We start from the raw sequence: 15380 nt of genomic DNA, 5'->3' as shown, positions 1-15380 counted from the left end.
TACTTGCTCTGTACGGTTCCTCAGAAATTTTATCCGTAAGCTCCTTCAGCACTCCAAAACTATTTTGCAGAGAACTATATGGCCCTTGGCCATTATGGGGCCAAGGGATCCCCTTCTGTATTTTGAAGATTCTAAGTACAGATATTATAGTTTAAATCAAATAATCTGTACTAAAAGAGCATCATATTCTAAGTCTGCCATCTGACCATGAGGTTTATATTATATATTGCTAACATAATAACCATTTTTGTTCCTCCCACCACAGACACTAATCTCACATTATTGTGCTTTTACTTTTAGGATTTTAAGTTTCTGTATACACAAAATGCTATTAGGTATAGTTATAACTCTTCCCTTCAATAAAATACATCAACATTGAATTACTAATATTGAATTCCATGACGCCTAGGCTTAAGTACACAAAACAGGTTAAGCAATTTGTTTGCCAAACCTATACGCTGTATGTTGATAAGAAACACTCAAAGCCTCAAATATTGTTGTTAATCATATTTCTTATAATTTTCATTTAAAAATATTACACCACCTCTATTACACATTTTTTCTCTAGCCAAAACATTGTATCTGCTATAGTATTTCATTTAAATGTTATGCCTTCCTCCCTACATCCTTCAAAAGGTAGTACACAATACACTACTCTGCTATGAATCTTTGGGGGTTAAAATTTAAGACCACCGTTAACAGAAAAGTAGGTTGCCTTATAGAACTAGGATTTCAGATCACGTTAGGAATTAAGGACAAATGATAATAAGCAGATTCTGAAGTATGAATATCTCTTTTTAACTCTGTAAAGCAATCCTCATTCCTCATTCTGAATAAAAACCTTAAGTAACCTTTATTTGGGATCTCAAATATTGCATTACATATTTTTACTTTCTCAAAAAAATTACAAAACAATGGTTTCTCAAATACCTACATTCAGTCTATATAAGGCACAAAGTCTCAAATATATAAAAGAAAGTAAACAAAAATCACATAAGAAAACCAGATATAGAACTATCATTATGTTCCAATATGTTCTAAAAGTTTGAGCTTGGGGCCCCTGGGTGGCTTAGTCGTTAAGCGTCTGCCTTCGGCTCAGGTCATGATCCCAGGGTCCTGGGATCGAGCCCCGCATCAGGCTCCCCGCTCAGCGGGAAGCCTGCTTCTCCCTCTCCCTCTGCCCCTGCTTGTGTTACCTCTCTCTGTCAAATAAATAAATAAAGTCTTTAAAACTAAATAAAGTTTCAGCTTCTCTTCACAATCCTGAAATAACCAACTAAGAAAAAAAATATGATAAATGTTAAATTTACCTTTCAGTATGAAAGGATATACTCTCCAAAAGAACTCATAGCATTTCCTTTATATATATTTTTAAAAAAAAGCACAAAACACTAAACAGATATCATTGATTCAATTAAGATTGCTCCAAGTAACTAGAAACTGAAATAAGTATTTATGGGGCTTCCAAAATAACACAGAAATACCATTAAATTTTGGCCAGTGTTATCATATATAAAATTTAGTCCTAATTCAGCTCAGAAAATAAATGTAAGTGCCTCCCTATGACTAGTGTGTCCATATATATTCCTAAACCAAAAGCCATAAAACTCTCAATCAACTTCTCAAGTCACCATAACATTTTTTTGCTTTACCCACATGGAGGAAAGAAACTTCACACTTAAGAGACAGTGAAATCACAACTATTTTTGTTTTATTTCATTTCTGAAGAGAAACTTCTAGAGCAAGTGCCTATGTCATATAATCAATAATATATATAGTAAGAACCAAAATGATTCTTAAGTATTCACCCAATAACCAACATACTCAACATACAATTATTTCCCATGTTTTAAAAGTAATTAAAGCTATCTTATAAAAAGATTTTTAACACAAAAATATTTATAAACAAAAAGGAAGTTTTGTAAACCTAAATTAGGATTAGGTTTGCAAATTGACAAAACTCAATTTGCAATTCAATTTCAGTTAACCAAAGATATACTATTTTAATAATCTGGAATAATCCATTATTTGTATTATCTTTGTTTCTATTATCACAAACATTTAAAAGTAAACTAAGTGAAGATGTTACATATAAATGTTACAAATAAATGTTACAGGCTGGCATAAATTTTATGGTCTCTTTACTATTAAAATTTCACTCTCAAAATCAATTATAATGACAGTATAAAGATATAAAAGATTAATACAGAGAATTAAAAGCTGAACTTCCATCTGTAAATATCTGAGGATGGAATGACTAATCTAAGTCTGAGTATTTTCTTTAAAGCAGAGAAAAAGCAATGAGAAATGATTAGAAAGTCACTTGTTCTGATAATAAATTTGATGGCTCCAAAAAACAGAAACACTCCTCAGAAAAGTAAAACTCTCACTATAAAGTTTTATTAGAGTATAATGTTCTTCTTAATTTTTAAATTAAAAAAAAATTCCATACTGGCAAAGAATAAGAAATTGAGTTGAATGAAAGCTACAGAAAATGAAAACATGTATCTACTAATAAATTTTTTGGTATGTATCATAAGTACAGTTAGAACAAGATACCTGAGATTCATAAACTGAATTCATTTCTTAGAAACAGACTAATTGTCTAAACTAATAGTCTAATTGTGATTTTTGTTTTCTATTTTCAACCTCTTGAACAAAATCTAAATATCATTTTTTATTTTAATAAAAGATGGCATTTTAACTTGAGCTTTTACACTTGTGCCCACTGTCTACATGAAGTAACTAATACAGAATTTAATTATGCAAAGCATAAAATGTACTAAGAATAGAGATGTATCTGCATACAAAGTGCTGAAGGAACCTTGGCTCTAAAGAAAGCATTTTAAAAGAATATGTAAGTATTAAATATTAAGATGACTATAATGAACACTATAGCCACTAGTGCCTTACACTTACTTTTTTTACACTTATTTTTTATTACTAATCAGTTTATTAAAATTTATCAACTTTGTAAGTCACTTGTTTACTCTCAGATTTCATCCAGAAAAAGCATGTAACAGAAGAGTGTTGTGTTCCAACTTCTAACGCTCAAAACATCTTAGCTCAATTGGTTTTAATAATATCTTTGATTTAAAAAATCTAAGTATCTTGCAAGTGTTTGTTTTATATTTTACACAGCTGATCTACCACAAACAAGTTTTATATTTTACACAGCTGATCTACCACAAACAAGTTTTAAATGCATTATGTTCTCCGTGATGCCCCATAAAACCCCCAGAACAACCTAAAAAAACCAATATCCTATTTAACATGAAACTTTTTTTTTTTTTTTAAGATTTTATTTATTTGACAGAGAGAGACAGCCAGCGAGAGAGGGAACACAGCAGGGGGAGTGGGAGAGGAAGAAGCAGGCTCCTAGCAGAGGAGCCTGATGTGGGGCTCGATCCCATAACGCCGGGATCACGCCCTGAGCCAAAGGCAAACGCTTAACGACTGCGCCACCCAGGAGCCCCAACATGAACCTTTTATATACTGCCCCATGTCTAAAAGCTACAAAAGCAGAAATTCTTCCTAAACTTCACTTTAGTTTATACAACTTTTACCTCTTCAAAAAGCAAGATGTGACTAAAATTCACACATCTAATTCCACATATTATAAAACAAAATTTTTATTTAAGCGAAGAGTAGTTAGGGGTGCCTGGATGGCTCAGTCGGTTAAGCATCTTAACTCTTGATTTCAGCTCAGGTCATGATCTCAGGTTGGTGAGACAGAGACCCAGAGTCGGGGCTCGGTGATGGGCATGGAGCCTGTTTAAGATTCTCTCCCCCTATCCCTTTGCCCCTCCCAAGCACGCCTACTTTCTCTAAAGGAAAAACAAAACAAAAAACAAAACATTAAGCTAAGAGTAATTAATATGTATACTGTAATAATTCAAAATAAATACTAAAAACAAGTTACCTATTAAAGTTATTTTAGTTACTTTCTTTATGCTTGTCTATTACAGTTTCAAAATCTTCAATGAACATGCATTAACTTTTATATTGCTTTTTTTAAAAGACTGTAAACCAGCATGAGTGGTTAGACTTCGCAAATGAAAAGCAAAATGAGATGTAGGAATGAGGGGGATAATCTCCAACTAGTATAGCTTTACTCCCTAACTCATTATTCTAACACTACTACTGGGTACACCCCCATTCCTGGAAGTCAAAGATATATATATAAGGGAGTACCAACAAGAGAGGACAGAAGAGTGTTGGTTATATTTCTTATATTTATAAAAACTTAGAAAAACAGGAGGAGGAACCATAAGACATGCAATAATAAGGATTTCAATAAGGATTTCTCCCTCCATTCTATCTTTATAATTCTCACTTCAGAAAATAGAAGAATCAAGTTATTTATTTCCTCCTTTTGCATTTTTCCCTGAGTCAAAAGGCAATAAACAGGAGGATGAGAGGGCTAGTCCTGATATCATCAAAGTTACTTCTCCTTGAACTAAAAATAAAATTCTACTTTAGATGTGTGACTTAGACATGTATCTTAGTTGCTTTAAACAGAAAAAAACAAAACAAAAAGGACATCAAGTAGCTAATGAAGTTAGCTCTAAGACCACTTACCTCTCCAGGATGCAATCTATCCCAGTTTTCATTAATGTACGTCATAAGCTCAAGTTCAGAATCAAAGTATTTCTTCTTGTGAATAACACTTAGGTTGTAAAGGCATAGGTGTGCTATATCTACCCTGGAATCCAAAAATAATCACAATATACAAAAACAATATTTTTGGTTATTGTTAAGAAATCACATTTAAAAAAATAAAAACAGCAATTAAAAAATCCAAAGTGAAGTATTTAGGTGAGCAGAGGGTCAACAGCATAAGTCATATTCATAATATAATAAATCATTACATATGAAAATAATTGGAAAACACTAAATATTTGCCTATACTGAGTAGTAAATATAAACCAAAATGTATTTGAGTAATTTCTTAAAATACATTCAAAGAGGAATTAAGAAAAAATAACTTCTAAAAATTTTGCATTTTACCTACATATAAGCCATAGAATAGATCATATTTTAACAGACTTTATCTGATTCATGAGTTAAATCTTATCTTTCCTAAAATACATAAAGCATTTAATAAAAATTTCTAAGTACTTACTATAAGCATTTTATCAGAAATCTCCCAAAATTCAGCACACTTCCCATGCCCAAGAATTACACTAAAGCAGAAACCAGCATATTTGGTATAAGACCTCTCTCTTCTACTGTATGCTATTCTGAAGGCCCAAAAGAATTAAAAACATGAATAAGAATTTTGAAAATCTAAAAGATATGTGAAGCTACATTTTATGCATTAGAAAATAAATGGCCTTACTATTTCAGCAATAAAACTAGGTAATCTTTAGTGAAATGACATCAGGTTTCAGGAGAAATAAAGTGAGGCATAAAGAAAAGCAAACTTTTATTTAAACCAAGTTAACATATACAGAACATTTCATCCTGTAGGTTTAAGAATATGGCCCTTTATTGCTCCTTAACAGAAATGTCCATACTTACCACTGTAATGGTAGACGTTTGAGGTATTCTGGTCCAGAACTGCAGACAGAGCAAATAAATGTATAAAACCTAAAGAAAAAAGAAAAGTTACATATTGAGTAATCAAAGGTATACATAAATTATTCAACAATTAAAATTAATATTCAGCAAGTACATATCCTACAACAGATGAGTGATACACAAAGCAAAATATAATTTGAATTATGACACTGTGATTTAAAGTTTTTCAGTAACAACAAATAATGAAATAGTTCATGGATGGGGAGCAAAGGCAATTTTTTTTTACTCATTAGACATTCAGAGTTCACACATATTCATACACAGGTATAGTTTACTAATGGCTTGTGTGTACCATGAATTGTGATGGCAGCCCCCGTGCACAGTGTTATATTCAATGCTCTAAGCAATCTGGTAAAATAAAAGGAGATAAAATGATCTTCCTAAATTCTGAAAGACAAGAAGCAACATAACCCAACATTTAAACCCAGGTTTTTTTATGCCAAGTTCAGTGTTGTTTCACTTTTCTTCCTAGAGCTCTCTGCTATTTCACATTCTCCTAATCCAGAAAGCCCATTAGGTCTGCTTTTGTAAATTCTTTAGATCAATGAAGGTGTAATTTTGTATTAAGGTTCTGTGGCCTTTCCCAATTTTCTGTCACAGGATCCCTTTGAGGTTCTTAAAAGGAAGGTACCAATGGCAATAGTTTAGAGCATCATGTGGCAATAGAAGCAAATATAATCACTGATCAAATACTTAAAAGTGTTCTGGAGTAACATATAAAAGCACAAATGTTATGTGTATTTTAAAATTATGCATAATTTAGGGGCGCCTGGGTGGCACAGCGGTTAAGCGTCTGCCTTCAGCTCAGGGCGTGATCCCGGCGTTATGGGATCGAGCCCCACATCAGGCTCTTCTGCTATGAGCCTGCTTCTTCCTCTCCCACTCCCCCTGCTTGTGTTCCCTCTCTCGCTGGCTGTCTCTATCTCTGTCAAATAAATAAATAAAATCTTTAAAAAAAAAAAAAAAATTATGCATAATTTAAGTCTATCATTCGATATTTTCCCTCTAAGGTGACTCCTTCACAATTCATTGTTGTAATTACATTTAGAAATCTGAAACTGCAAACATAACTACAGTATAAAAGCTAAAAAAAAATATATATCAATTGGTAAAGTTCAAGTGCCCTTCTTACCTGTCTCCAAATAGCATTGGCTTTTGAAGGCATTGCACACAAGCCTCGTGAAACCACTGCTTACATTTGCAGCATTGTAGCATCTTTAAATACCAGCTATAAGAAAAAAAGTTAAGATTAAAATTACTACCTTTGGAGGTAAAGGTTTTTTTAAAAAAGCAAAACAAAACCAAGTGGCATTATCAAAATACAGTTATGATTACACTATGACATTTCTGCTATATTTAACATCAAATTTTTTCTTTCCCAAAAAGATTACTGATGATCTCATCCCTTCTTTCTTATTCACAAGAACTTATAAAGCCTGGTTCCTAGACTAGTTAAGAATCTCTGTCAAAGAACAAACCTAGGATTTTTTTTCACATCGACTCTCTACTAATCTCCCCCAAAAGGAGAATAGTTTCAGAGGTTACTGATGCATACAGTTGTTCGCCCAATATACCCTAATAGTCACAGGCAGCTTTGTATCTTCACTGTGTTTCCATTATTCTTGTCCATTATAATGAAAAGGAATGGAGAATACCAACTTCATATATAAATTTGGTTAACATAATTATAAATCTAATCAAAGATTTTATTAGATGTAAACGCTTTGTAACAGATTTTATTCTTTTTCAGAGAGCTGAAGAAGCTAAAATTGAATCTCTACCTAAGGATATCCTCTCTTTTTAGCTAGTACATGGTTTTGATATATTGATATCCTTATTTGCCACCCAAATAATGCCTTTTCCTCCAATAATTATTTAGCTCAAAAAGTCAGTCCCCCATTAAGCCATATATAGGCAAAGACAAGAAGACTGATATTAAGTAAGGTTATTCATTCAACAAAAGACTAATAAATACGAATTATGTTCCGGGTACTTAGCTAGGTCCTCTGCTAAAGTTAGAGTGGCTAACAACATCAAATACAGTTCTCCTGGTCATAACACTTAAAGAACAATGAATGATCTACTTCATAAAATGTCTATGATGGTTTCCACCTATTTTGAGTAATAACTTTAAACCAAATGCTAAGTATAAATGAGTAAGGAAAAGATCACTCTCTATGCTTACTCACTGTATCTCTTTTGTAAGTGATTAAAGAAACTAGACAAATGTTTCTTAAATCTGCAGGTGACCAAAAACTAAGAATTGTTATAAAAAATGTTAAATCACAAATAAAAAATTCCATTAATTAGAGATTATTCAGAATAAAGAACTAAAAATTCATTTATCCATATATTCATTTATTTGTGTTTCATCACTGAACAACTTACGTCCCAGTCACGGTAAACTTTACAGACATTTTCTGTACATGCATTTGAACAAATAATATGTTAATGCCAATGACTGTCATTTAATGACATTTAATGACAATGACTATCCCAACATCTCCTGAACAGCACCCCTGTCGGGGCACCTAGGTAGCTCAGTCGGGAAGCATCTGACTTTGGCTCAGGTCATGATCTCAAGGTCCTCCGACTGAGCTCCGAGGCTGGCTCCCCACTTGGCAGTACGTCTGCTTGTCCCTCTCCCTTTGCACCTCCCCCTGGCTCATGCTCTTTCTCTCTTTCTCAAATAAATAAAATCTTTAAAAAATAAACAAATAGCACCCTTGTCTTAAGAGAAACACTGAGGGACGCCTGGGTGGCTCAGCTGGTGAAGCATCTGCCTTCAGCTCAGGTCATGAACCTGGGTTCCTGGGATTGAGCCCCACGTCGGGCTCCCTGCTCAGTAGGGAGTCTCCTTCTCCCTCTCTCTCTCTGCCTCTCCTATGGCTTGTCCCCCCCACCTCAAATAAATCAATAAAACCTCTAAAAAAAAAAAAAGAGAGAGAGAGAAACATGGAGTCTGAGGAAGGAGGACACAAGAAACCAATAATTCCAATTTAAAGAGTGAAATATGATTCACTAGCATTTTTTTAAATGTAGTACAAATACATGATGTACAACTTGGCTAAATATGAACTTACACACAAAAAAAAATTTGGACGTATTAGTTGACCACCACAAACCCAAAATGAGCAAAAAAACCATAAGGGGACAACCCAAGAAAAGTAATAAATAGAATCCTTCCTTGCAACAACAGAAACATAACAGCCCAATTATATCGTGAGACTACTCCTGGAATTTTCTAATTTTCTAATCATTTTCTAACCATAACACCATATTTCAAGAGTAACTTTCAAAACCTGGACAGCAACAAAGACAGAGGTTAGAAGTCATGTCACAAAGTATGTTTAATGGTAATGGAGATTTCAACCTGGAAAAAAACACTATTGGTATGAGTCATGGCAGTGAGAAATAGGATTGTTGGATTGAATTATTTTAAGAGTTACCTTCTAAGAGAGATAAGATATATCTGTTTAGTTCAAAAGAGCAGAACTAGGACCAGTGATCAGAAGTTAAAGGTAAATTTCTAAACATTCTTTGTTAGAACTCTAATTCACTTATTTAGCTAACATCTAATGATACAGATGAATATAATTACGGCCTCAAATTTTCTCCCCTAATTTTCTTTATTGACCTTTTCAAGCGTTTACAATTCACTATCATTATCATTCCCACATCACAAGCGATAATAAAAATAAAGAAGATAATGTAAACAAAAATCACTTAAAGGGCATGAAATAACTATTTACTTACTCTCCAGGGCCTCCACAATAGCAATAACATTGCTGGACATTGGTTTTATGACCTGCATCCCATTCAAGGTCTGCCACACTATAGGGTAATGTCTGCTTCATGACTTGCAATGCTTTGGCATTTGGTCCTTTCTTAAGCGCACCACCCCTCTATATTAGAGGGAAAAAGTTATTTAAACGAATGAAGGATAAAATTTTAAATACAATTCTTTAACATAAAAATGCTTCTGAAACTTCATAAGAAATTTCCATTCTAAATTTCTTACCATATCACAAACTGTTTGACTAATAATAATCTTTATTTATTTTGTTGTCTTTCAAATTATTGCCCCAATTCCAAGACCACTCACTATCAGAAAATAAGTGCAAGGATAGCTGCAAGTCACTTAAGCATCATTAATCAAACAATAAGCCTCACCTCTTTCTACCCAGCACTGATTGCTCATTTCAGTCACATAAACTTTCAACGTACACAATCATTACGTTGAGAGCGCCTTACAAATTCCATTTAGGGCTTTAGCCCAAAACACTTAAAAGATACCTTTGTTGTTGTTGCAAAAACACACTGTCGACAGAGCCATTTTTCATCTGAATCAATCACACTGGAATCAATATGAGGTGTGTGACACAACTGATGATATCCTTAATATCAAAAAAAGCATAAAGCAAATTCTATTTTATTAATAAATACTGCAACACAATTTCAAGAAGGCATTTTAGTACTCTTCTCCTACATTAATATATTTACAGTTGATGAATAAATTTATGACAACAGCTTCAAGTTACCAATGCAAAGTATTTTTAATCATTAATCTTCAACAGGAGCATTAAGTATGTAATAAAACTTTCCCACAAGGTTAAAAGAAATCAATGTTTACCTTGGCCACACTTATCACATATAACCATTTCATTGGGAGCTTCTGAATACTCTTCTTGACATATTGTACAGACCATTTCCCCACTTCCAGTGGCTCCTAAAATGTTTAAAATACACATTAAAAGACAGCCATAACAAAGAAGTATTTCATATACCAAAACTACTTATTTGACTCAGTGGGCTGCCCATATTGGCAATGTTTATTCACTGAATCATAATGATTTCTTCTCAAGGCAAAGGACTATCCACAAAATGCTATCTCTATGTTCCCTGTGTCCTTCCCACCTTTAACTTAAGATACCTAACTACCTACATTGATAATTTAACCTGTTTTTACAGCAGAGAGCATAATTTAAACTGCTCTCAGGCAAGATCCTTTATTATTCGCTTCTAACATTCCTACTCCCATGAAGGGCAAGGAAATGCGATGTTTTGTGAACATTCAGAACAACTCTTCAGAATACACATCTACCTATATACACGTATTCACTCACCCTATACTGTCTACCATTATGAGACTAAAGTAAAAGGGCAAAGAAGATATATCGATGACTTCTTTCTCTCTGGATTCAGTACATTTCTTTTTACTTACTGACTTATGAAAGAAGGTGAACCCCAATTACTTAATCTCCAGCTTCAGAAATCTGGAAATACGGTGTCCAAAAAAGTATCCTAACAAAACCTCAGTGCAAAAAAAGTTAAGGTGTTCCACAGTTATTAATTATATTCTTACCTTTATAGGTAAATTATTTCTTTAGGCATTTTTACTCTAAAAACAATTTTCTTCCATAAAATTTAGAATATGATTTTAACACTCTAACATCATTATTCCCAATATTCTCTTCTCCTCAATTTCATACACTACATGGTATATTCATTTGCCAACAATAATAAAAATGCACCATTCTGTGCTATCAGCCAAGTATTGTTAGGCTCTTGGCATATATTATTTTGTTTAATTCTACAACTTATTACATAAGTATCTTATTATTATAGAGAGGAATTGAGGCTCAGAAAGATAAAGTAACTAACTCAGGGACCCTCAGAAAGTATCAAGGCTAGGATTCAAATCCAGATATGCCAGAGTCCATATTCTCTCCACTCTGACATCCTTCCTTTCATCAATATTTTGTAGTATTTTTTTCTATCAAAAGTATTGCCCACACTGCTATTTTCTAAATTATAATTTCTAACAGCTGCATAATATTCTATCCAGTAGAAATAACCAAATTTACTTTATTACACCTCTACTCTTAGATAGTAAGTTACCAAGTTTTTTGTTTGTTCATTTTTTGCATTTTTCCTTGTTTATTTTGGTCTCTTGTCCTCTCTCCCTACCTCTCCCAGACTTTACTTCCTTGTACACTTGGAAGGAAATGGCCTCCATAGCTTCTGAGTTTATGGCTCCGGTCAGGAGAGCAACCAGATTGAGGCTGGCACCTCTCAGTCCAAATCAGCAATTCCCTGAAAAAGGACCTATGGCCCCAGGTTTTATCTTATATATATCACATTTTTTGCTGTTGTTAAAATAAAACTACAGTAACTATTTTCCACCTAGCACTTGTACTTTTGAATGATTTCTCTTGAATAAACCACTCAAACTGAGTATGCAGTATTGATTAAAGAATATAAAACATTAATTCAACTGTTAATATCCAAAATAAAAACTACCTTCACAGAAACATACTAACATGACTCCCTCTACATTTTTCCTTATTTACATAAACTTTTAAAAATAATCTTATTAGGGATGCCTGGGTGGCTCAGTCGGTTAAGCGTCTGCCTTTGGCTCAGGTAATGATTCCAAGGTCCTGGGATCAAGTCTCACATCCCTCTCCTTTCTCAGAGGGGAGCCTGTTTCTCCCTCTGCCTGCCACCCCCCCCTGCTTTGTGCTCTCTCTCTCTCTCTGACAAATAAATAAAATCTTTAAAAAAATAATCTTATTAGACAGATGAAACTAGTCCAATTTATTAAGTTATTATGATATATATCTATTACTAGCAGGTTTCTTATAGGAAGAAAATTACTACTCTCCACATTGAAATCTGCCATAATGCAATACTCGGTTTCACTTCCTCATTCTACAGCAACTCCAATTACATGTGCGCTATTTTCTAGGTGCTATAAAGAGTTAAGTAGGGGTGCCTGGGTGGTGCAGTCAGTTAAGCATCGGACTCTTGGTTTCGGCTCAGGTCATGATCTCAGGATCGTAGGATTGAGCTCTGCATCGGGCTCTGGGCTCAGGGCAGAGCCTGCTTGAGTGTCTCCCTCACCCTCTGCTCCTTCCCCCCATGCGTGTGCACGCTCTCTCTCCTCTTTCTCAAATAAATAAATAAATCTTTAAAAAAAAAAAGAGTTAAATAGCCAAGAAGCAATTCTTTTTTATTTCAGTTCTAATGATAATAAAAAAAAGTCAGTGACAAAAACAATCACGGACCACTGAACTGATATACTGAGTGGAACACATGTTGGACAGTACCCTTCACTTTCACAATTTTCTGTATGTACTACTGGCTTTCTTCTTCCTGTCTGGAAGGAAGGAAGGAATGTTTAGAGGGAAGAAGGAGGGAAGGAGACAGAAAAACAAATAGATCTATATTTAACCTGTAAGAACCTGAAAAGTTGAAAGGGACTCGTAACTCATAGGGGAACAGAAGCAGTATAACATGTTTCAGTCCTAAGACAAAGACCCATGTTTACAAACTAAGAAAGAAAAGATAATTCTATACGTGGGGTAACAAGATCTGCTCAATATAACTACTGTTGGAGATCTCCTATCCTTCTATCCCTTTTCTCATTGACTCCTCAATTTCAGATTCAAAACAAAATTTCAGAACTTTAAACTGATCAGTCCCAAGAACTATAAAAAGTTTCTCTTGAAAGACATTTTACTAGAGTAAGAGCTACTGAGTTCCCCACCTAAGCCCCAAGTACCAACTGTGTACAAAGTAATTAGAACATTCTAATTATTTTACCAAAACTTTCTTATTCTTTAAAAAAATTAAGAATGAAATCAAGAAATAGAACACAGTAGTAACATATCATAGAGTTCCACTTGGGATTCAAATTAAAAACCCAATCACTAAATACTTTAGAAAGGTATCCACTCTTTAGGGAAAGAAAATTTACATCTCCTTTCTATGAGATATGAAACACGGGTCTTAGTGCAGGCCTATTAACTCAATTAAAAAAAAAAAGTAGAGCTTTGGTGTGCAGCCAAAAGCCTCAGATTTTTAATATTTGTAATTTATAAATCACTTTTCATGAGAAATACCTAGAACAACACCTTTATTTAGAAGATTCAAAGGGCGTACAACTATTACAGAAATATTACAATAATAAAATAGAAAGCATTACAAAAAACATACCTATAAGCAAACCAAGGCATACCTGTATTCACTTTTACCTGCACACAAATATAGCCTCATTTTCCCATCTAAATATTAAAACCCCTAATTAAATGGTCATTTCAAATCATTCTTATTAATGAATACTTCTAGTACTCTAAGCCTGTTTAATAGGTCCTAATTTCCCCCAAAACATCTGGCAAATATTATGTTCTCAATAAATACTAGCTCTCTACATTACTTTTACCAATATAAGCAAGTAACAGTTAAGTTGAAGCCCAAAGTGTTACTCATATTAGTGTCTAAAAATTTTTTTTCAAAGTTATTAGATGGGCCCTAACAATAGTTCATAGACGTGCATCACTGATGGATCTGTTCTTTATCTCTACTGTAACAAGAATAATTCCTGTTCTTCCAGGGTCTATGACATAGATTATAACTCCTTGAGGACGAAGAAGAATGCATTTCCTCAAAAGTGATTCTGAGTTACCTCAAGATATTGTACTCAACAAAAAAAACACTACAAAATGATAGGCTAAAGAAAATCAAATTTTAGTGTAAATCATGTTCAAGAGAAATAGTAGCACCTGCCTGTTTGAATGTCCTTCCAGAGCACCCAGGATTTAGAACTGTCTTCAAATATGATGAAGCAGCTCTGTTTCAATATGTTTATCTGAAATACAGAGGAATATTTATGGTGATTTCTTTGTAAGTCAAAAACATGAAATGAAATTTAAATTCAAAATCATTAAAAGTTTACTGCAAAAAACAGCAAAAAAATATAAAGGTAACTTGCCTTTTTGATAGTTCCAAGATAAAACAAGCCATCTGACCATCTAGCTAGGACATCCTGACCCTCTTCAAATTTACATGCTGGTTTTTTGACTTTATGTCCATCCTGTAAAGACAGCTTGGTCAAGGATGTTGGGGTCTTTTGGTTTCGACGTAAAGGAGACCGCTTGTGGACCAGTGAATTACCTGCCCCTGTAGAGTCTCTGTTTAGGAAATAAAAGACAATATATAAGATTAACTTACTTGTAGAGCTTATTTATATACCAATGATATATTTTATATATTAATCAAAATTTTTTATTTATTAAAAACCTTAAATTGGGGGAAAATATAGTAGATACCTCAAATCACAAATACTCTCCAGGAACAAATAACTTTAAAAGAAAATGATAGCTGTTCTCAAAATTCATTCAGTGCCTACCCTTACTGAGACAAGGATTCATCAATCACTCTAAGATCACACATATTCAGGGCAGCTATTCTCAAAATAATAGTTCTAAGATGAAGTGGGTAAGCCATGGTCATGAGCAAAGGATGCCTTAAATCTCATGAATGTGTTTAGATAAACTAAAAGAAGTTACATGGCACAATTTCATATGCATAAAAAAAAAGAATAAAAATGATTATGCCACAAGTAGTAAAAACACACTAACCAGTGACTTTGGGGTAGTTGGGTATATTCAACTTATTGGAAGAGGAGTCATGACCTCCTTACAGAGAACCACTATTGAATTAAGTCTTGTTTATTGATGGGAATGTGTCCCAAGTCCCTCAAATATAAAGACCAGGAGTTTAAAAAAAATAGGAACCACCAATTTCACAAATCATACTCAAATGAGAGGTATAACATCATTTACATTTTTAAGCAAAAGACTCCAAAATTATGTATTTCAAAATTACATTATAATTTGTATCTTAGTAATTCCATAAACAGGATAGCATAACCACAGCATAACTACTACCAACTTTTTCTCAAAGGTAACAAAGCACTGTCTGTTTGGTTTCATTTCTTAACTTAGATGCTT

The 15380-nt window shown here is 33.6% G+C and overlaps 1 protein-coding gene across 3 annotated transcripts in view; it reads right to left on the bottom strand.

The window, feature by feature from the left end:
• MTF2 (metal response element binding transcription factor 2) overlaps nucleotides 1-15380 on the bottom strand; it is a 59360-nt gene that overhangs the window by 12488 nt on the left and 31492 nt on the right. Inside the window, exons 2-10 of one of the 3 annotated variants that reach the window (XM_034653922.1) lie at nucleotides 14542-14558; nucleotides 14360-14461; nucleotides 14155-14236; nucleotides 10217-10312; nucleotides 9880-9980; nucleotides 9340-9488; nucleotides 6716-6811; nucleotides 5524-5592; nucleotides 4582-4705 (exon numbers count right to left, since the gene is read on the bottom strand). In XM_034653922.1, coding sequence (XP_034509813.1) covers nucleotides 4582-4705; nucleotides 5524-5592; nucleotides 6716-6811; nucleotides 9340-9488; nucleotides 9880-9980; nucleotides 10217-10292 — 615 coding nt within the window. In that variant the 5' untranslated portion in view covers nucleotides 10293-10312; nucleotides 14155-14236; nucleotides 14360-14461; nucleotides 14542-14558. Of the gene's footprint in view, nucleotides 1-4581; nucleotides 4706-5523; nucleotides 5593-6715; nucleotides 6812-9339; nucleotides 9489-9879; nucleotides 9981-10216; nucleotides 10313-14150; nucleotides 14237-14359; nucleotides 14559-15380 lie in introns of those variants that run through there. The other 2 variants (XM_011223310.3, XM_034653923.1) reach the window with 2 other exon arrangements.

This window comes from Ailuropoda melanoleuca, chromosome 2 (genome assembly GCF_002007445.2).
Source record: "Ailuropoda melanoleuca isolate Jingjing chromosome 2, ASM200744v2, whole genome shotgun sequence".
In the NCBI taxonomy this organism is placed as follows: domain Eukaryota; kingdom Metazoa; phylum Chordata; class Mammalia; order Carnivora; family Ursidae; genus Ailuropoda; species Ailuropoda melanoleuca.
The sequence above is the reverse complement of the archived record's forward strand: the minus strand, read 5'-3'. Positions and strand labels throughout refer to the sequence as shown.